Source organism: Panicum virgatum, chromosome 1K, assembly GCF_016808335.1.
Source record: "Panicum virgatum strain AP13 chromosome 1K, P.virgatum_v5, whole genome shotgun sequence".
In the NCBI taxonomy this organism is placed as follows: domain Eukaryota; kingdom Viridiplantae; phylum Streptophyta; class Magnoliopsida; order Poales; family Poaceae; genus Panicum; species Panicum virgatum.
Window position 1 is genome coordinate 7,732,613 of NC_053136.1, and position 22,321 is coordinate 7,754,933.

General features: G+C 45.7%; 1 protein-coding gene across 1 annotated transcript; it reads right to left on the reverse strand.

Moving 5' to 3' along the window:
- Nucleotides 1-11,479: 11,479 nt before the first annotated feature.
- LOC120652167 (protein RGF1 INDUCIBLE TRANSCRIPTION FACTOR 1-like) lies at nucleotides 11,480-16,397 on the reverse strand. The gene is made up of 3 exons (XM_039929912.1): nucleotides 16,173-16,397; nucleotides 15,847-16,071; nucleotides 11,480-11,614 (listed from the first exon to the last, which is right to left on the reverse strand). The coding sequence occupies exons 1-3, from the start codon at nucleotides 16,395-16,397 to the stop codon at nucleotides 11,480-11,482; spliced, it is 585 nt and encodes a 194-aa protein (XP_039785846.1).
- Nucleotides 16,398-22,321: the final 5,924 nt, after the last annotated feature.

Here is a 22,321-nt window from a genome sequence, read left to right on the forward strand (position 1 = left end):
GAAAGAATCTTCTCCTGGACGCTGACGTCATTACACCGGTGGTATGCACCGATGCCCCATCGGTTGAACCGGTGCTGAAGACACTTCTACTGGGCACTTGACATCGTCTCTGGTACAAAGGACGCCCAATGCACCGATGCCCTATTTTGGACCGTCGGTTCAACCGGTGCCTATAGGCTGACTTGGCTTCGATTCCCTTCTGCACCAAGGTATTATGGCGTCGGTTCTTCCGACTACCACCGGATGCTCCGATGCCCTGGCGTCGGTTCTTCCGGTGCTCCTGAATCGAAGAGCTTTCAGGGCGCTGCCCTGAGACCCGCGAGGGGCGGCTCCCCCTCGACCCCCGTCCGATAACCGGGTAGCGGAACCCCCGTAGGGGCTGCCCTTCGGGCCTTGCTACGCCTATTTTCTCTTTCTCTTTGTCATCACTTGAACCTAAAAGTCTGAGAATGATCATCTTAACAATCATATTAGTCCAAGTGTTGTGTTGTCATTCGATCACCAAAATCACTCGAAATGGCATAAATGGTGCCATGCTTCGTTACAATCTCCCCCTTTTTGGTGATTGATGACAACACAATCAAAGCAAGCATAGATTTGCAAAAATTGACAAATTTAACCACTAGATACCAATTGAAATCAATTGAGAACCGCTTACGCTTGCTTGGATGTTTACCATCATCCAATAATGACTTGGCCTCCCCCTAAAACCATGATTCCCCCTTTGAACCTCCCCTTATGTTGATACTTCTCCCTCATGACTTGATTCACTTAGGTATTTCTCCCCCTTTGGGATATACTTCTTTTCCTTGAGAAAAATACCTTGCTTTGATCCACATTTCTCCCCCTTTGGAATCAAATCACCTAAAAGGTCTTGTTCCTAAAAACAAGGTCTTGCAAAACAATATAGCTCAAGAGAAGATTAGTAGCCTAGGGAGTTAGTTTATGATTCATGATCCAATTGTATGATATCAATGAAGATACCAATTGAAAACTATACTATGGTGGATCACAAAATCACGAAACTAGCATGACATGAGCTAAGCTTTCCATAAGTATGTGCACAAAATGATAATGTGAAAATCAAGTGCACAACTAGAAGTAATAATTAGAAAGCTTAGATCATATCATGCACGGAGGTAGCTCTAAAGTAAATAGGATATGACAAAGATACCAATTTAATTAGTTTAGAACCTTACATACCTCCGGGGGTTCCTTTGTTTACCTTGCATGTACTAAAAGAAAGTGACTTGCAATCAATTGAAAGTCTTTAAAGAAGAAGCACTTGGTACACCAAGGTTAAGCAAATGTATGAGTACATAGCCTATGAACTTAGATATGAGCATTTAAGTTCAATAGAGTATGACTCAATATGCATGAAACACAATTTATCTAATCACTCTTGTAGAGTTGTTTATTCACATTGATCGTGAGAAACATTCTCTTAGAGTGTTAACTCCACGTGAGACTACAAAAGATAAGCTAGAAAACATGTTAGTCTCAAAAATCACAACCTATAGGATGAACTCCCCCTAAAAGTGTGCATTTAGTGTTTGAATCACCAAGCAAATGTATGCACATTAAATTTGACACAATTAGGAAGTTTACCCTATAGCTTGTGTTCATGGTACACATATGAAATACATACCTTATGAGATGCATGTACCATGAAGGGTAACCTTGTGTAGCTTTCTACACACTTATCAAACCATGTAGGTTGCTCATGGGTTAGAGTCATGACACAAGCAACCCACCATATATAACACTAGGTGATGCAATGCAAACAACCTAGCAAGAGCAATGGAGCTACATGATGCTTGAATTGAAACTTTTAGCTACCATTACCTTATGGGGGACTTGGGCAATCAAATGTCCAAGTTGTGAGCTTAGCTTCTTTGGTTTGAACCTTCACTTCAACTTGTGAGCTAAGCCTCCAAATCCCCCGAAGCTATTCCATGGGCTTCAAATCTCCTTTGGAACCCACACCATTTGAGGCCCCTTCATATTGATGATGACATCCTTGGGCACCCAAATGGGGCGGTTCCAACTCCTTTCTTGCTTCCCAACCTTGTGGGCAACCACCTTGCCATTTGTTTTCTTCTTGATCACATAGGAGGTGCTATTGCTTTTGTTCCTCCGGTTGGGCTTGGTGTAGATGAGAGAACTCTTGATTGTTAGCTTCTTCTTGTTCTTCTCATCCGAAAGCTTCTTTCTTGGTTGAGGACACTTGTTGGACTTGTGGCCTTCTTTGTGGCACTTAGAGCAAGTCACGGTGGACCCCTTCTCAAGCTTCTTCACCATGTTCTCACGGTTATCTTGAGAAGGTTGGACATTGCTCTTCATGCTTTTGCCCTTCAATCTATACAAGTCCTTCATGAGCCTTTCCACTTCTTGCTTGAGCTCATCATTCTCCTTGGCAATGAGATCATCACATGATTCTACAACAACATTCTCATTGCATTTCTCATTGCAAGGGTTAGAGCAAGAATTATCAATTAAATCAATGCAAGAAGTTGAAGCATCTACCCTAGAGATAGGAATTGCACAAGGGATAGTTTGCTTCATTTCCAAAGAGTCATTAGTATCATTAATGCTCTCAAATTTTAGTTTGAGCTCTTCATGCTCCTTGCTAAGCAAATTGAATTTGCACCTCAAATTTTCAAAGTTTGTAGCAAGAGAAGCATTTAGATCTTTGAGAGCACTAAGGTTTTTAATTTCTTTTGATTGTTTCTTAATGACTTTTTGATGCTCATGAACAAGGTCAAGAAGTTCATCAATTGAAGGAGAATCGGAGTCATCATCACTTACATCGCTATCCATACCTTTGGCCATAAGGCAAGTGTTTGATGATGATCCGAAGTTGGTGCGGGTGGTGAATCTCTTGCTTGATTCATCGCTTGAGCTAGCACTTGATTCTTCACCACCACTAACCCATTCACCAAATATGGCAAATGATTCATGCTTGAGCTTCTTCTCCTTCATTTGCTTGTTCTTCTTGAACTTCTTCTCAACCTTCATAAGTTGATGGTGAGGCCCATCTTTGAGGAAGACCAAATACCCCATTGAGTTGATTTCCTTTAAGCATTTGTTCATCTTCTTTACATGCTCGTAGAGGTTGGGGTGCATTGGCTCTTGATAATCACTTGAGGAGCTTTTTGCTTCCTCTTCTTCCTCATCACTTGAGCTATCTTTGATGGCCATCTTCTTTAACTTTTGGACTTGCTTGCATGCAAGTGCACTTTGTGTTGGTGAATAAGGTGGCGCTCTTGGCTTGATATCATGACGTAGCTCATGGGCTATCACCTTGTTTAGGACTTTATTTGGTGTCATTGTGGTGAGATTTTTCTCATAAAGAATTGTTGTCACCAAATCATAGTCCGGCCTTCTAAGTGAGTGAAGGATCTTGCGAATGAGTTCCAAATCTTCAATTTTCTTCACATCTAAAGAATTAATCTCATTCACAAGAATATTCAACCGTGAGTACATAGTTTCGGCATTTTCATGATCAAGTTGCTTGAAACTATTAAGTTTATCAATGAGAACATGATATTTTTCATTTGCAACATCTTTTGTGCCTTCATGGTTCTCACTAATAGTTTTCCATAAATCATTTGCATTTTCACAAGCAAATACACGATTGAACACATTTTCACCAAGAGAGGTTAAAATAGCACACTTGGCTATAGCATCGTATTGCCTCTCTTGTTGATTAGTGCTTTTAGTTCCTTCACTCGTAACTCTCCAAACATTTAGGCCCTTTGCTTGGAGGTGTGATTGCATTAGAATCTTCCATCGTTGGAAGCCCGTGTCATCGAAACGTGGAGGAGGTCCTAGAGAATCCATCCCTTCCCTTAAAAGAGCTAACTCACTAGGCGGTGAAGCCTACCGATCTAATGAGCCGGTAAACACAAATTTGCCAATAGAATTGGCTTTGTTTGTGAGACAAGTGAGTCCCGGCTCTGATACCAATTGAAAGTGATCGGGTGCTCTAGCCTAAGAGGGGGAGGGGGTGAATTAGGCACTAATAAAAACTTAGACCTATGGCTCCAACTAGTTTGCACAAAGCTTAAACTAAAACAAGCTATCTAGATGTGCAACTAGGTTGTTCTAGTGTAAAACCCCTATCCCAAAAGAGTTTAGCAACCTATAGCCTTTCCTATCAAGAAACTATTCTATGAAAGTAAAGGCATACAAATTACTAGAATGAAATGCGGAAGCTTAAAGAGCGGGATAGGAGATAGCAAACTCTTGACGCGGGTGTTTATCCCGTGGTTCGGTTAGCCACAAAGGCACACCTACATCCACGTTGTTGTAGCACTCACTAAGAGTATTGCTACTCGGCCACCAAGTCTCTTCCGTGAACACAATCACGGTCACCTTGGCCCCGGGTTCCACTAAGGAGCTTCTCCACAAAGGATGGGGGTCTCCACGTCCCCCGCACAAAGGTGTCGTCGCCGCTCCACACCAAGTCGGAGGGTCGATGACGTTGCCGGCGAGCTCCACGCTCCAAGGTGCCGGCGCACCAAGCTCTTGTTTTGGTTCACTAATGAACCACAGCACAAAGGCTCTAAGCCTTGCAAACTCACTCACTAAGAGCTAATCCTTTACACAACACTCTCAAAGTGTGCTAAGGGCTAAGGATATGATCTTGATGCTTTTGTATGGCTTGGAGATGTTCTTGGGTGTGTGTGGGATGTCCAGCAACTCCAGCAATCTTCAAATGGCCGGGGTGAGGCGTATATATAGGCCACCAAGTCTTGTAGCCGTTGCTCCAACGGTTAGCTGAAAATCTGCGTACCACCGGAAGAACCGATGCCTCTTGGCAGGGTAGCGTCGGTTCATCCGGTCACTCATAACACGAAGTAGCCGTTGGACTCCTGATGGCTGACGCAGAGACCACCGGTTGAACCGATGCAATGCACCGATGCCTCATCGGTTCAACCGGTGCTGAAAGAATCTTCTCCTGGACGCTGACGTCATTACACCGGTGGTATGCACCGATGCCCCATCGGTTGAACCGGTGCTGAAGACACTTCTACTGGGCACTTGACATCGTCTCTGGTACAAAGGACGCCCAATGCACCGATGCCCTATTTTGGACCGTCGGTTCAACCGGTGCCTATAGGCTGACTTGGCTTCGATTCCCTTCTGCACCAAGGTATTATGGCGTCGGTTCTTCCGACTACCACCGGATGCTCCGATGCCCTGGCGTCGGTTCTTCCGGTGCTCCTGAATCGAAGAGCTTTCAGGGCGCTGCCCTGAGACCCGCGAGGGGCGGCTCCCCCTCGACCCCCGTCCGATAACCGGGTAGCGGAACCCCCGTAGGGGCTGCCCTTCGGGCCTTGCTACGCCTATTTTCTCTTTCTCTTTGTCATCACTTGAACCTAAAAGTCTGAGAATGATCATCTTAACAATCATATTAGTCCAAGTGTTGTGTTGTCATTCGATCACCAAAATCACTCGAAATGGCATAAATGGTGCCATGTTCGTTACAATCTCCCCCTTTTTGGTGATTGATGACAACACAATCAAAGCAAGCATAGATTTGCAAAAATTGACAAATTTAACCACTAGATACCAATTGAAATCAATTGAGAACCGCTTACGCTTGCTTGGATGTTTACCATCATCCAATAATGACTTGGCCTCCCCCTAAAACCATGATTCCCCCTTTGAACCTCCCCTTATGTTGATACTTCTCCCTCATGACTTGATTCACTTAGGTATTTCTCCCCCTTTGGGATATACTTCTTTTCCTTGAGAAAAATACCTTGCTTTGATCCACATTTCTCCCCCTTTGGAATCAAATCACCTAAAAGGTCTTGTTCCTAAAAACAAGGTCTTGCAAAACAATATAGCTCAAGAGAAGATTAGTAGCCTAGGGAGTTAGTTTATGATTCATGATCCAATTGTATGATATCAATGAAGATACCAATTGAAAACTATACTATGGTGGATCACAAAATCACGAAACTAGCATGACATGAGCTAAGCTTTCCATAAGTATGTGCACAAAATGATAATGTGAAAATCAAGTGCACAACTAGAAGTAATAATTAGAAAGCTTAGATCATATCATGCACGGAGGTAGCTCTAAAGTAAATAGGATATGACAAAGATACCAATTTAATTAGTTTAGAACCTTACATACCTCCGGGGGTTCCTTTGTTTACCTTGCATGTACTAAAAGAAAGTGACTTGCAATCAATTGAAAGTCTTTAAAGAAGAAGCACTTGGTACACCAAGGTTAAGCAAATGTATGAGTACATAGCCTATGAACTTAGATATGAGCATTTAAGTTCAATAGAGTATGACTCAATATGCATGAAACACAATTTATCTAATCACTCTTGTAGAGTTGTTTATTCACATTGATCGTGAGAAACATTCTCTTAGAGTGTTAACTCCACGTGAGACTACAAAAGATAAGCTAGAAAACATGTTAGTCTCAAAAATCACAACCTATAGGATGAACTCCCCCTAAAAGTGTGCATTTAGTGTTTGAATCACCAAGCAAATGTATGCACATTAAATTTGACACAATTAGGAAGTTTACCCTATAGCTTGTGTTCATGGTACACATATGAAATACATACCTTATGAGATGCATGTACCATGAAGGGTAACCTTGTGTAGCTTTCTACACACTTATCAAACCATGTAGGTTGCTCATGGGTTAGAGTCATGACACAAGCAACCCACCATATATAACACTAGGTGATGCAATGCAAACAACCTAGCAAGAGCAATGGAGCTACATGATGCTTGAATTGAAACTTTTAGCTACCATTACCTTATGGGGGACTTGGGCAATCAAATGTCCAAGTTGTGAGCTTAGCTTCTTTGGTTTGAACCTTCACTTCAACTTGTGAGCTAAGCCTCCAAATCCCCCGAAGCTATTCCATGGGCTTCAAATCTCCTTTGGAACCCACACCATTTGAGGCCCCTTCATATTGATGATGACATCCTTGGGCACCCAAATGGGGCGGTTCCAACTCCTTTCTTGCTTCCCAACCTTGTGGGCAACCACCTTGCCATTTGTTTTCTTCTTGATCACATAGGAGGTGCTATTGCTTTTGTTCCTCCGGTTGGGCTTGGTGTAGATGAGAGAACTCTTGATTGTTAGCTTCTTCTTGTTCTTCTCATCCGAAAGCTTCTTTCTTGGTTGAGGACACTTGTTGGACTTGTGGCCTTCTTTGTGGCACTTAGAGCAAGTCACGGTGGACCCCTTCTCAAGCTTCTTCACCATGTTCTCACGGTTATCTTGAGAAGGTTGGACATTGCTCTTCATGCTTTTGCCCTTCAATCTATACAAGTCCTTCATGAGCCTTTCCACTTCTTGCTTGAGCTCATCATTCTCCTTGGCAATGAGATCATCACATGATTCTACAACAACATTCTCATTGCATTTCTCATTGCAAGGGTTAGAGCAAGAATTATCAATTAAATCAATGCAAGAAGTTGAAGCATCTACCCTAGAGATAGGAATTGCACAAGGGATAGTTTGCTTCATTTCCAAAGAGTCATTAGTATCATTAATGCTCTCAAATTTTAGTTTGAGCTCTTCATGCTCCTTGCTAAGCAAATTGAATTTGCACCTCAAATTTTCAAAGTTTGTAGCAAGAGAAGCATTTAGATCTTTGAGAGCACTAAGGTTTTTAATTTCTTTTGATTGTTTCTTAATGACTTTTTGATGCTCATGAACAAGGTCAAGAAGTTCATCAATTGAAGGAGAATCGGAGTCATCATCACTTACATCGCTATCCATACCTTTGGCCATAAGGCAAGTGTTTGATGATGATCCGAAGTTGGTGCGGGTGGTGAATCTCTTGCTTGATTCATCGCTTGAGCTAGCACTTGATTCTTCACCACCACTAACCCATTCACCAAATATGGCAAATGATTCATGCTTGAGCTTCTTCTCCTTCATTTGCTTGTTCTTCTTGAACTTCTTCTCAACCTTCATAAGTTGATGGTGAGGCCCATCTTTGAGGAAGACCAAATACCCCATTGAGTTGATTTCCTTTAAGCATTTGTTCATCTTCTTTACATGCTCGTAGAGGTTGGGGTGCATTGGCTCTTGATAATCACTTGAGGAGCTTTTTGCTTCCTCTTCTTCCTCATCACTTGAGCTATCTTTGATGGCCATCTTCTTTAACTTTTGGACTTGCTTGCATGCAAGTGCACTTTGTGTTGGTGAATAAGGTGGCGCTCTTGGCTTGATATCATGACGTAGCTCATGGGCTATCACCTTGTTTAGGACTTTATTTGGTGTCATTGTGGTGAGATTTTTCTCATAAAGAATTGTTGTCACCAAATCATAGTCCGGCCTTCTAAGTGAGTGAAGGATCTTGCGAATGAGTTCCAAATCTTCAATTTTCTTCACATCTAAAGAATTAATCTCATTCACAAGAATATTCAACCGTGAGTACATAGTTTCGGCATTTTCATGATCAAGTTGCTTGAAACTATTAAGTTTATCAATGAGAACATGATATTTTTCATTTGCAACATCTTTTGTGCCTTCATGGTTCTCACTAATAGTTTTCCATAAATCATTTGCATTTTCACAAGCAAATACACGATTGAACACATTTTCACCAAGAGAGGTTAAAATAGCACACTTGGCTATAGCATCGTATTGCCTCTCTTGTTGATTAGTGCTTTTAGTTCCTTCACTCGTAACTCTCCAAACATTTAGGCCCTTTGCTTGGAGGTGTGATTGCATTAGAATCTTCCATCGTTGGAAGCCCGTGTCATCGAAACGTGGAGGAGGTCCTAGAGAATCCATCCCTTCCCTTAAAAGAGCTAACTCACTAGGCGGTGAAGCCTACCGATCTAATGAGCCGGTAAACACAAATTTGCCAATAGAATTGGCTTTGTTTGTGAGACAAGTGAGTCCCGGCTCTGATACCAATTGAAAGTGATCGGGTGCTCTAGCCTAAGAGGGGGAGGGGGTGAATTAGGCACTAATAAAAACTTAGACCTATGGCTCCAACTAGTTTGCACAAAGCTTAAACTAAAACAAGCTATCTAGATGTGCAACTAGGTTGTTCTAGTGTAAAACCCCTATCCCAAAAGAGTTTAGCAACCTATAGCCTTTCCTATCAAGAAACTATTCTATGAAAGTAAAGGCATACAAATTACTAGAATGAAATGCGGAAGCTTAAAGAGCGGGATAGGAGATAGCAAACTCTTGACGCGGGTGTTTATCCCGTGGTTCGGTTAGCCACAAAGGCACACCTACATCCACGTTGTTGTAGCACTCACTAAGAGTATTGCTACTCGGCCACCAAGTCTCTTCCGTGAACACAATCACGGTCACCTTGGCCCCGGGTTCCACTAAGGAGCTTCTCCACAAAGGATGGGGGTCTCCACGTCCCCCGCACAAAGGTGTCGTCGCCGCTCCACACCAAGTCGGAGGGTCGATGACGTTGCCGGCGAGCTCCACGCTCCAAGGTGCCGGCGCACCAAGCTCTTGTTTTGGTTCACTAATGAACCACAGCACAAAGGCTCTAAGCCTTGCAAACTCACTCACTAAGAGCTAATCCTTTACACAACACTCTCAAAGTGTGCTAAGGGCTAAGGATATGATCTTGATGCTTTTGTATGGCTTGGAGATGTTCTTGGGTGTGTGTGGGATGTCCAGCAACTCCAGCAATCTTCAAATGGCCGGGGTGAGGCGTATATATAGGCCACCAAGTCTTGTAGCCGTTGCTCCAACGGTTAGCTGAAAATCTACGTACCACCGGAAGAACCGATGCCTCTTGGCAGGGTAGCGTCGGTTCATCCGGTCACTCATAACACGAAGTAGCCGTTGGACTCCTGATGGCTGACGCAGAGACCACCGGTTGAACCGATGCAATGCACCGATGCCTCATCGGTTCAACCGGTGCTGAAAGAATCTTCTCCTGGACGCTGACGTCATTGCACCGGTGGTATGCACCGATGCCCCATCGGTTGAACCGGTGCTGAAGACACTTCTACTGGGCACTTGACATCGTCTCTGGTACAAAGGACGCCCAATGCACCGATGCCCTATTTTGGACCGTCGGTTCAACCGGTGCCTATAGGCTGACTTGGCTTCGATTCCCTTCTGCACCAAGGTATTATGGCGTCGGTTCTTCCGACTACCACCGGATGCTCCGATGCCCTGGCGTCGGTTCTTCCGGTGCTCCTGAATCGAAGAGCTTTCAGGGCGCTGCCCTGAGACCCGCGAGGGGCGGCTCCCCCTCGACCCCCGTCCGATAACCGGGTAGCGGAACCCCCGTAGGGGCTGCCCTTCGGGCCTTGCTACGCCTATTTTCTCTTTCTCTTTGTCATCACTTGAACCTAAAAGTCTGAGAATGATCATCTTAACAATCATATTAGTCCAAGTGTTGTGTTGTCATTCGATCACCAAAATCACTCGAAATGGCATAAATGGTGCCATGTTCGTTACATTAAGATACGCTCACGGCGACAGTGTTGAGCCTCTCTAGTTCAACAATCGATCCGTGCACACGCAGCGTCAAACAAAGATTCATCTGAGTGCCAGTTTGGGGACAAAGTTTACTGCCGATGAATTACTATTGAATATAAGTGGACGACTTCCATCCTTGACCGTGGCAGCTTCATCTCTGCTTCTCATGTTGACGTTTCTGCACTCATTTCTTGCAGCATGCGAGATATATACCACACGCATGACAGTGACTTTTTACTGATCGATCCATGTGTGCGTATACGTACTTGTCTTCCTTGAGATCCGGCATAGCTGATTATATTGGTGGAACTGGAACTTATGAAACTGTAATTTTTGTTGATGAGCTTGCTCGATCTGTCCATTGAATTTTCTTGCTCTGTTTCACAACTTACAAAGACGTGAGCATGATGTTTGTTGGATTGGACGAGAGTGCTTATATACCAGTGATTGGGGGAACTGTAAAAGTATCTTCCCCGATAACTCATGAAAGTGGTATTCGGATATCCCAATAATACGTTATTGGGGGATGTTTATTAGGAGACTGTTCGAGATGCTCGGCATGTGGTATTGGCTTACCTTCTTCTGTTCTCTTTATTCCGGCTCAACATCTAGTATGTACAGTGCCTCGATGCAGCCTTCTTTTCTATCTGATATATATAATCATCCAAATGGTTTTCTGACGCAAACGATACTCACGAAGAAACGAAACAGCATAATACTAGTAGAACAATAAATTAAAGATACCAAACTTAACAAAGCTAAACATATTCCAGCAAACAATTTAAACATGTCTGTATGTCCCCAATTTCATCATCATTTATTTCATGCATGTCTGGTCCACGGCTCCAGTATATGCAGAGCTACTTTCTATGCAAACCCGCCCTTGCCCGCCCTTGCTCGACGACGAGTGACTCGCTTCTTCCAAGTTCCTGGGTAGCTTGCAGCTTATTAGTGCTAGTCTTGGCCGGCCCCTTCTACCTAATAGATACCAGTGTCCTCTGGCATGCAGCAACATGCCTAGACCCTGGTAAGGTTCAAATCTTCTGAATCTTCATCGTCTGATGCTGATTCTGACTCTTCTCCAGAGCTGTCTCTTCTTGGATCGACAGCGAACGATACATTGAAATCAAGACGGTCCTCTATTCCTTTAGCCTAGCAACAAACAAAAATTTCAAATTAATCAAAGGAGTCAGCATTTCAGCAAGCACATTTATGTCATTAGTAGGAGCATAACAAACAGATATAGTACTTAGGAGTTTCAAGAAAAAATTATAGTATTATACCCAAATAATTAATTGTGCCAAAAATTAACTTATAATGTTCCACAAGCAGCAGTCAGCTATGTTTACTAGTAGAATTAATTGGGTGGTAAATTTTTCTAGAGAGAGGGTTCAAGTTGTCACCAAATGTTGCTTCTCTCTGAAATATGTTACAAATTAAGAAATGTGCTTGCTATGTGAAGGGGCTCACGGCACAGTGGTAAAGGCCACTGGTCGGAGTGCTCCCTCCCAGGGTTCAACCCTGTACCTTTATGCTTCAGGGGTTTCCCTTGGAGTTTTCCAATAAAAAAAGAAATGTGACTGCTGACTTGCGTCAGTTCTGCCCTTCCGTGTGGTGAAATGTAGGGTTAACATCTGAGACGTGAGGTCCTAGAATCCCATGCTTTGCTCATCGATCTATTTTCTTTGAGTGCCGATAAGATGAACCCATCTGTCGGTGTTCCGTATCACCGGCTAGTAAATTTATATGCACGTCACAGGATCGGATGGTAATACAAGCGAAGACACGAGTTTTTATACTGGTTCGGGCCAAATGTCCATACGTCCAGTTCGAGCTCTCGTACTCTTGTATTCAAGTTTGAAGTAGGGGTTACAAACTGGCGAGAGAGGGAGAGAGGGTCCCAAGTCTCTGGTTGAATGGATGCGTGTGTGTGTGTGTGTGTGTGTGTGTTCGAGTGCGGGTGCAAGTGAGCCTATGCGGATGCCCCTGCATGGAGCGCGCCTCCCCCTTTTATAGCCCAAGGTCGGGTTTACAGAGAGAGAGAGATGGGGTCGGGCGCCTCCCGATACCTGTTGGCTAACTGATCGGTGGGTCCCTTCGACCTATTTTGACCCATGGCATGGGGGACATCCCATCCGTATACTTCTAACACAATATTCCCCGTATCGTCGTGAAAGACGGGATATCCGCCTGCCAACTGGATTTCCGCCTGGACTCCGCATCCTCCGTATCTGGGGCATGGCGCTGTGTCCTGTTTGACGTGGCACTTATCCCTTGGCCGGCTCTGACAAGTTCTGACAGAGTATCCAGGCCATGTCTTAGCCTGAATCCGCGCGGGCCAAATCTACTTCTCACTCTGCGTCCGTACCGGAGTGGAGGGTGGTCACGTCCCTGACTTCCCGGGACCACCCTGGCAGTCAGCCTTCACCCGAGGTGCCTCCCGATTTTCGGGAGACCCATATCCACGGGTTGCGTGGGCCATCCTGCAAGGATCGGGCGAGGCGGATGTCTTTCCCTGAGGGTCGGCTGCACCAGGCCCTCCTCTTCGGGGGTCGGCGTCAAGTAAGGCTCCACCCTCTCATGGGGAGCGTGCCGTCTCCTTCTTTGCTGTCCCCCTGGGCCATCGGTTGTTTTGTTGGGCCTTAATCGCTTCGTGTCACTTATTTATTAGCCTGATTGATCTTAATGGACCATGTTGGGATATCCATAAACCTTATCCCCAACACCATCAGCGGGTGGAGATGTGGGGGCCAATGCCCCCCCCCCCACACACACAGAGAGAGAGAGAGAGTGAGAGAAGTTGAATTTCTGCTCAAAATAAATATCCAAATTAAAAATTACTGTTGGCCCTCACAACAAACAAAAATTTGAATTTTTAGCTCTCACGTAAAACCCTCATCTTGCTCACTTGTCATTGTTTGTGAATTGAACTACAGAAATATTCTAATTGAGTACAAAAAAGGTAGAGCATGATCTAGTAATTACAGTTCCGAAATGAGATTTGAAGCAAGTACAAAAAAGATACCACCTAGTGAAAAGAAGAATAACCTAAGAGCGCAATCAAATGTCTAACTAAATAGCACTTATGCCAGGAGATATAGCTTGCACGCAATAGATGGTAAAATTTGTGAATGTTCTTTTTTACTCAAGTGCTCTAACTAAAGGGAATGTTCTAGTTAAGTGTTCCACATAAGCTATGACGATGTGTGAATCTACCCAGCTGTTCGCAAAAAAATTGCTCATTGTAGTATTTGGAATGTACATAGATAAGCAAACATTTTAAAAGGAAAAGCACTCAGAGACATAAACAAAAACCTGTAAAACATGTAATAAAATTGAAGATGCAAAATTTTATATTTAAGCCCCAAATAACTATTGGAACAAGAACTATATGGCAGTAGGCTGCGCAGAAGTCCTTTTGCTCTGATCCTTTTTTGCTTACTCCCCTTTTCTTGCTACCAATTAGGTCTGCTCAAAATTAATTGGCATCCATTTTTCTTTATTTTCTGAAAATGTGTTATCTGGAGATGTTTTCTGAAACAAATTTAAAAGAAGTTTGCCAGAAACTTATCCATAGAAGTTTTTCAGAGTTTTTCCTAGAGAAGTTATATGAAGAAGTTTTCCAAAAAAAGAAGTTATTTGGAAAACATTTCAAGTGAAAAGTCACCCTAGACAAAGTTCTCACAAAAAGGTATCAAAAAAGCTTTCTGAAAATTGTGCTGATAAGTTCTGAAAAACCTAGTTGTATAATTAGCAGAATTTTCTAAAGGAACGGATGTGGTGACCCATTTTTCTAGAAAAATCGGATCCAAAAAACATACAGCTACGAGAGGGCCTCCTAAAGGAACATACAGCTTAACTCTACACAACTCCTCACTTTGGTCGAAGCATTGCCCAACTATTAGCTCACCACAATTTTAATTTGCTCTAGATTGCACCATAAAGCACCATACTAAGCCTGCATTCCCATTCACCCCGGAAGACAAACAAGGGCACAACTGACCACATAGAGAAGAGATCATGCACAACTAACTAAAAAGGGGCCTACTACTAAATTAATAATCGTTTCTGAACTTGTTGCAATGCACCTAAGCAGTCCCACCTTTACAATGCCTCTTGGAAGGGGAGGGGCGACCATATATAGGTGTCATAGTCGCTGTAAGAACACCCCTACTCCCTACCTTAACTGAAACGAGAAGTCATCGCCACTATCTCTGATGACACCACATCTGACCCACCTCAAAGTCCCCCTTGCTAAATTTACAATAATAGTAGAGAGATCCAATGAAGGGGAGGAGAGAGAGAAGGATCACCTAGGAGTCCAGGAAGTGGAGCTCCTATGGGAGAGGGCTAGCTGCAGCCACAAGGCTCATACCTAGGCATCCATGTCCATGCGGAGCACCAGATATTGGCCAAGGTGGCGCCTGCTCCATGCCGTGACAGCCAAGCGAGCCCAACCTGTGCCCCGTGTGTGAGAGCAATGCAGTGAGCCCATGGAGGAGGAGATGGGGAAGGTGAGGGAGGGGGGAGGCGGTCGCCGCTTGGGCCTTCGCCGGGAACCGTTGCCGTCATTGGTAGGAAGTGGCAGTGGTGGCCGCCCATGGGCTCAGTGTGGGGAGGTCTGAGCGGTGGATGTTGTGTCGCCTCATGGATGACGATGCACGGGGAAAGGGGCACAATGGTTGTCAAGCTTTAATTTGATCGGGAAAGTCATTGTGTGAAAAAAAGAATCTTGATGGCTTTCCAAAAAATAGAAAGTTGTGGAAAGGGGTTTGTCTAAGATCGTGATCGCCAACATGTCGTGCCCGGGAGGTGCCTAGGAGGTTGTGCTGCAGTAGCTGATAAAACTGTATGCGAAAACTTTGATTGACCTGGAATTCCCAATCAGCAACTCTGTTTACGTCTCTATCCGAGAGACGCAGATTGATGTTGCTAAGAATCAGTCATTTGCCCCACTATAATCCACCCTCCATATACAGGTACATACTACTCGACAACCATTTCATAGTTGTAATATAAGTGGAGTCTGAAAAATTGCAACATGGAGATGCATATATATCTCCACGTTTCAATTGCAGCCAGGTTTTAAATCTTCGGCTATAGCTTCCGCTATCTCCCGCTATAGCTGGTTTAGAGATATTTAGCTAAAATTTTTCATGTACAACTTAGCTCTTAGCTGCCGCTATATCCCGTTATAGCCGGCTATAGCCTGTTTTTAGACATAGATCGCTAAATGACTTAGCCGGCTATTTAAAACATTAATTGCAGGTCCTATTGCATCCAATCAGTCGACGAGTCGACGAGAAGTTAATTAATAACCTGCACGGCTACACATAAAATCGGACCACAGAGCATGGAGCCGGGCGAGATTTTATCGAGCGCACCTTGCATCCGAGCGAGCAGAAGAGAGAGCCCGCGTCCTGGAGACCCCGACCGCATTCCTCGCACTCGGTTTCTGCTCCAGGCTTCTTCCCCTTCCCCGACATGCTCCGCTCGTCGAGGAAAACAGCCGGCGCGCCGTTGATGATGTACGTCTGCACCAATGACACGTTCAGCAGGTGGTGCAGGTCTTCCACCTTCACAAGGCAGTGCGACGAAGACTTCCGGATCTGCACAGCCCCGCCCACAGGTCAGCACGCGTCAGAACGCGTAGGTCACCTCGAAATGAAACTAACCTTTGCCACCGGCCACGGCTGCTGCCTGCGCATACCTGGATAATTTCGTGGCCTGCGTGGTCGCCGAGGCATCTTGAGCAAAGGGCGCGGCCGGCGCAGGTTGTGCAGAAGAAATTGCAGCAGCCGGCGCTCCTCGTCGAGCGCCACGCCTCCGGGTGGTCCGAGCACTTCTCGAAGAAGTTCGTCTCCAGAAGCCGACGCAGCCACGCCGGCGGGGAGCGCTGCGCGTCCAGAAGTGCCATCTGCTTCAGGCCGGTCATGGTGCGATGCCGTTCTCTGGATCGAATTGAAAACAAAAGGCAGTAACCAACGCCGAACAGCTGAAGAATTATGTGTACAAACTGCAGACAACGTACGATTGAGAAGGCGAGAAGCAAAGAAGAACGAAGGATTGAAGCTTCACAAACCTGCTCAGGAGATCTCTACAGAGATGGAGGAGGCAGATCTTGGAGACGATGGGTTTGTTGCTAGATCTTGGAGATATAAAGCTAGTAGCCAACAAGTAACGTAAATTTGAATATATTTTAAAATGGCACATTGGGGTTTTGTGGGAAAAGGCACACGACATCCAGTTTTGCGGGGAATTTGAATTTCGCTTCAAATTGAAGCGGGAGGAAGGGGAAAAATTGGGAACAACTGTGCAAGCGGGTTAAGTTCACACTTCGCACACTCGGTTCCATTATTTCATCTGATCACATTTCCCATGCATGAATCTCTAGATGGTCGTCCAAATAAAATCCCTCCTTGATGATCACATTTCACATGCATGAACAATTGGGTTTTTTACAAGCCTCCCCCTAGTTGAGCTCTCCTCCTCATTCATACCCTTACTTCCTGAGACTCCTCGGTCCTGCCCTCCCACGCGTTGTGCTCATCAGTTTTGCCCTCCCGCGCTGCTTGAGCCGCTTCCGTTAGCACAGCCGTGAGCTCCGTCCTGACATGCGGGTCCCGCGCCACGCGCTGACATGTGGGGCCCACACACCCACTTTCCCCATCCATCCCATTCGAATCGGCCAGACGCCCCCGTGGGTGGCCGCCGCCAACTCGTGTGCCTACCCGCCGCCCATCACCTCCTTCCCCGCTGCGGCCGCTTGGCCCTTCCGTGCTGCACCCCCTCCGCGACGCCGTTCCCCCATCCACGTCGGAGGCTCCGGTCCGCTTGCATTCGTGGCATCCGGGACGCGGTGCTCCCCATCTGCACCGCACCCCCTCCGCGACGTTGTTCCGCCATCCGCGGCCGGAGGCTCCGGACCACATCCATTCGTGGCGGCCGCGACACATTGCTCCCCATCCGCGGCGGGCGGATCCGCTCCGCTTCCATCCGTGCCGACCCCGACGCCGTTCCTTCGCGCTCCGCGACACGCTGCTCCCCCTCCGCGGCCGTTGGACTTGGTCTGCTTCCATCCATGCCGGCCACGATGCCGTTCCACGCTGCTGTGGGACTCCTGCCAGCGCCCTGCTCTCTGCGCCCTCCGGCCAGCGAGGCCCTGCTCCCTGCTTCCTCCGGCCAGCAATGCCCTGCTCTCTGCGCCCTGCGGCCAGCGCCGGGTGGTCGCCCTGTCCTGCTCTTTGCGCCCTCCGGCCAGCACCGGGTGGTCGCCCTGTCCTGCTCTCTGCGCCCTGCTTTTGGCCAGCGCTGAGTGGTCGCCCTGCCCTGATCTCTGCGCCCTCCGACTAGTTCTGTGTGGTTGCCCTAGCCGCGACGCCCTGGCCAGCGGCATTGCGGCCAGTGCAGCAATTGTGCTAAGGTGAAGGCCTCCCTAAGGTAAATTATAACGGCATTGTTGCAACTTTTCTTTGCGGCATTCAGCGGCATTGTGCTCAGTTATATGATTGTCCTTAGTAGCATTCCAGTGGCATGTTAGTGGCATTGTTCCCAGTGGCATTCAGCGGCATGTTAGCATTTAGATTAGAATTGGGCAGCTATCTAGCATGTTAAATTAGAATTGTTATCATGGTATCCCTCTTCTTGCATCCCTATTAATCAAAACAATTTATAATATTTGCAGCTGCTATTACGAGGGATGCAAATATCCCTGATGATTTGCCAAACCTTGGTGATCAAATAGAGGTTGTTGCACCAGTTGATGAGGATGAGAGGGAGTACCCTGAATTATGGGGACATGTTGATAATGTGGAATCTGAGAGAGATGTTGTATCAGCACAATTTGAACCCATTGGTGAAGAAGAGAATCAGGAGAATAATGAGATGGGGGTGGATGAGAATGAAGAGGTTCCGGATAGATTGAGAATTGAGTATGACAGAGATAATCCTTCTCTCACAGAAGGTGTCACATTCGAATCAATGATGGATTGCAGGAATGCACTTGCCACTTATTGCATAGTAAATGAATGTGATTTTGTGATTGATAAGAGTGAGCCCACTATGACTGTTCACTGTCCAGACAGGAGGTGCCAGTGGCGGATGCATGCTTCCTGTATGCGGAATAGAACAATTGTTTAAGTCAAAGTGAACCCATTTCCTCATACGTGTGTAAGATCAGGAGATGCACAAAAGGCAGCTAAAAGTAGATGGTGTGCCGATGCAATGTTGGAATGGGTGAGACAGAACCCAAGCATTGGTCCATCTGAACTGATAAACAGGCTCCATGAGAAGTATAATGTGAGGGTGCCTTATATGAGAGTGTTTTATGGCAAGGAAATGGCCCTCGACAAGATTTATGGTCCGTGGAAGGATAGTTTCAACCTATTGTACACATACAAAGCTGAAGTGGAGAAGGCATCTCCAGGAAGTGTTGTAGAGATTGACCACCAAACAGTGTCATATAGAGTGAAAGGCAAGACAATGAAAAAGGAATGTTTCAGGAGGTTTTTTGTTTCTTTTGAGGCTTGTTGGAGAGGGTTTAGGGCTGGATGCAGGCCTTATCTAGCAGTGGACGCAACTGCTCTAAATGGAAGGTTTAGAGGGCAGCTAGTTGTAGCTTCTGCAATTGATGCACATAACTGGCTTTTTTCCAGTTGCTTATGGTGTGCTAGAGACTGAATCAACCGAGAGCTGGACATGGTGGCTTCAGAATTTGAAACAGGCTGTGGGCTTTCCGGAAGGATTGGTTATCCATACAGATGCTTGCAAGGGATTAGAAATTGCAGTAGACTTGGTGTTCCCTGGAGTGGAACATAGGGAGTGCATGCGCCATCTTGCTGCAAACTTTGGCAAAAGATTCGAGGGAAAGTTGTTTGACGATAATTTATGGCCGGCATCATTGACATATAGTCTCAAGAAACATAACTACCATGTGAGCCAAATGTACAGGAAGCCAAAAGTGAAGCCCTACATGGATGAGAAACACACAAAGATATGGATGAGAAGCAAGTTCAATGAATTATGTAAGGTAGATTATGTGAACAACAACTTGGCGGAGTCTTTTAATGCATGGGTTAGGAAAATCAAGGACCTTCATGTGGTGGATTTGTTGGATAGAATTAGAGTGATGATTATGGCCAAGTTTGAGTTGCGCCAAAGAATTGCAAAGGAAAGATTTGCAGGTCACAAGATAATTCCAGTGGTGTTGACAAGGTTGCATGATAAAACAAGAGGTTTGAAAATGTCACTCGTTCGGCGCAACCCCTATGAGGCTGAAGTGACTGCATTGGACAGGGAGAAGAGGGAATGGAAATACGTGGTTCACTTGGAGAGGATGACGTGCTCTTGTAGACAGTGGCAGATTACTGGAGTGCCGTGTGTCCATGCCCTCTTTTTCATTACATCCCTTAGTGGTCGGGCTAGAGAAATTGATCAATATGTACATGATTACTACTCAATTACCCGGTTTAATACTACATATGTGGACAATGTGCCTGCTATAGAGTCCAAACATCAATGGGACTTTGTCGATCCTGGATTCGTGCTCCAGCCTCCAGTTCAGGGAAGGGCACCAGGAAAGCCTAGGAAAGTTAGAATAAGATCAAGTTCTGAGGGCAGTGGACTTGGACCAAGGAAGCGAAAATGCAGAAGATGTGGAGGATTAGGAGATATAGCAAGAAATTGTAAAAATGCAGTAGATCCAGCTTTCGGAGAGGATGAGCATTGGGGTGCAGAAAATGCAGATGGGCCACTAGATCCCTCCACTACGGTGCCCTCCACTGCTACCTCTGTTATGCCTTCCTCCTCTACGGTGCCGTCCTCTGTTGCCTCTACGGTGCCCTCCACTGCTGCCTCTGTTATGAAGAAAATGAAGAAAGTAAAAGAGGTGGCGGGTACAAGTGAGGACAAGGTTGTGGCAAAAGAGAAGAAAATAAAGAAAGGAAAAGAGGTGGCAGCTACAAGTGAGGACCAGGATGTGGCAAAAGAGAAGAAGAGAAAGAAAGAAAAAGAGGTGGTGGCAAGGAGGACCAAGCGAGTGATCAAGAAGAAACTTGTTCTGGACTTGTAGGACTTTGATGTTGTAGTTTCATAATGTGAACTTTGGACTTCAATAATTTATGTTATTTGAAGTTGTGTAGTGGATTATTGTGATATTGAAATTGCTAAAATTCCAAAAAAATTGGTACATGCTGCCGAAATTCCTAAAAAATGGGTACATGCTGCCGAAATTCCAAAAAAATGGGCACATCAACAATGATGAAATCATTTCATTTTTTTTCATAAACTCTTCTGATGGATGATTCCATGGTGGATGATTATGACTCCATGCAAAATTTCATAATAAAATTCGTGGTGGATGATTCCATTTGTTAACTTCATTGTGGATGAGTAGGTACCAGCATGGTGGATGATTATATTTGTTAACAAAGTGCACATCAATAATCGTGAAATAATTTCAAATTTTTTTCATAAACTCTTCTGATGGTAATATGACTCCATGCAAAATTTCATAATAAAATTAGTGGTGGATGATTCCATTTGTTAACTTCATTGTAGATGAGTAGGTACCTTCATGGTGGATGATTATATTTGTTAACAAAGTGCACATCAACAATCGTGAAATAATTTTAATTTTTTTTTTCATAAACTCTTCTGATGGTAATATGACTCCATGCAAAATTTCATAATAAAACCCGTTTATGTATGAGAGTATCCAATCTAGATAAAGTTTATCAACTAGTCTATATCTCTTCACTCACCGCCTTCCCTGCGGAAATATAAATAACACCCCGGTATACTCCCGGGTAAAATGCTATAGCGGTATTCCGTGAGCTTGCGGATTTATTCGTGGTTCATGAAATATGCTACCCCAAAATTGGCGTATGCGGGCGTCATCACTGCTTTCCCGGTGGTGACGTTGGTAGGCGCCAACAGTGTGTGTACGCATGCGCGTGCGCTAATACCATATACTACCTACATCTATATAATCATCAGTGTTATTCATCTTCTCACCATGCATCTGAGCGAGTAGAAGAGGCAACCTGCGTCCCGAAAACCCTAGCCGCATTCCTCGCACCTAGTAGCTCTAGGCTTCCCCTTACCTGAAATGGCCTGCTTGTCCAGGAAAACTGCCAGCTCGCCATTAATGACGTACATTTGCACCTACAACCCACTCAAGATCGAAGTGCTCCATCCTTCTAGTAAGCATAGATAATTCTGTTTGAAACACTACAAATTACCTTGCACTTTTTTGTACAAAACTTTCGATACTCCTATGTGCGTGTGAACACGCATGTACGTGCAGGCACATGTGTGTGTGTCACCCCACACTCCCATCCGTCACCTGCCCACCCCCCTGGCCAGAGCCCCAGACCGCTCGGCGCTATAGATGGCCATTCGGGCTGCCCGGCACGGCCCGGCCCAAGCCCGGGCTGGACCGAGCACGAATGGATTGGGCTAGGCCCGGCACGAATAGGCTAACGGGCCGGGCCGTGCTGCCTGCCGTGCCACGCTCTCGGCCCAAGCACGAGCCCACGGGCCTGTTTCGGGCCGTGCCGGCCCAAAAAGCACGGTGCCTTCACCGTGCTCGGGCCGTCCACCACCCGCACTCCCGAATTGAGCTTGCCGACGCCGTCGCGCCGCCGGCCACGCCCGCTGGCCAACGCCGCCGCCGCCCATCCATGCCCGCCGAGGTGCCGAGCCACGTCGAGCTTGGTGGCCACAGGAGGGGGGCGCTGTGCCGCTGTCGACCCCTCCCCCCCCCGCCGAGCCTGGCAGTCACGCCCGCAGGCCCCGCCGGCCGACGCCACCACGCCGGTGCTCGCCACGAATGGATCTGTAGAGGAGCTCGCCAGCTCA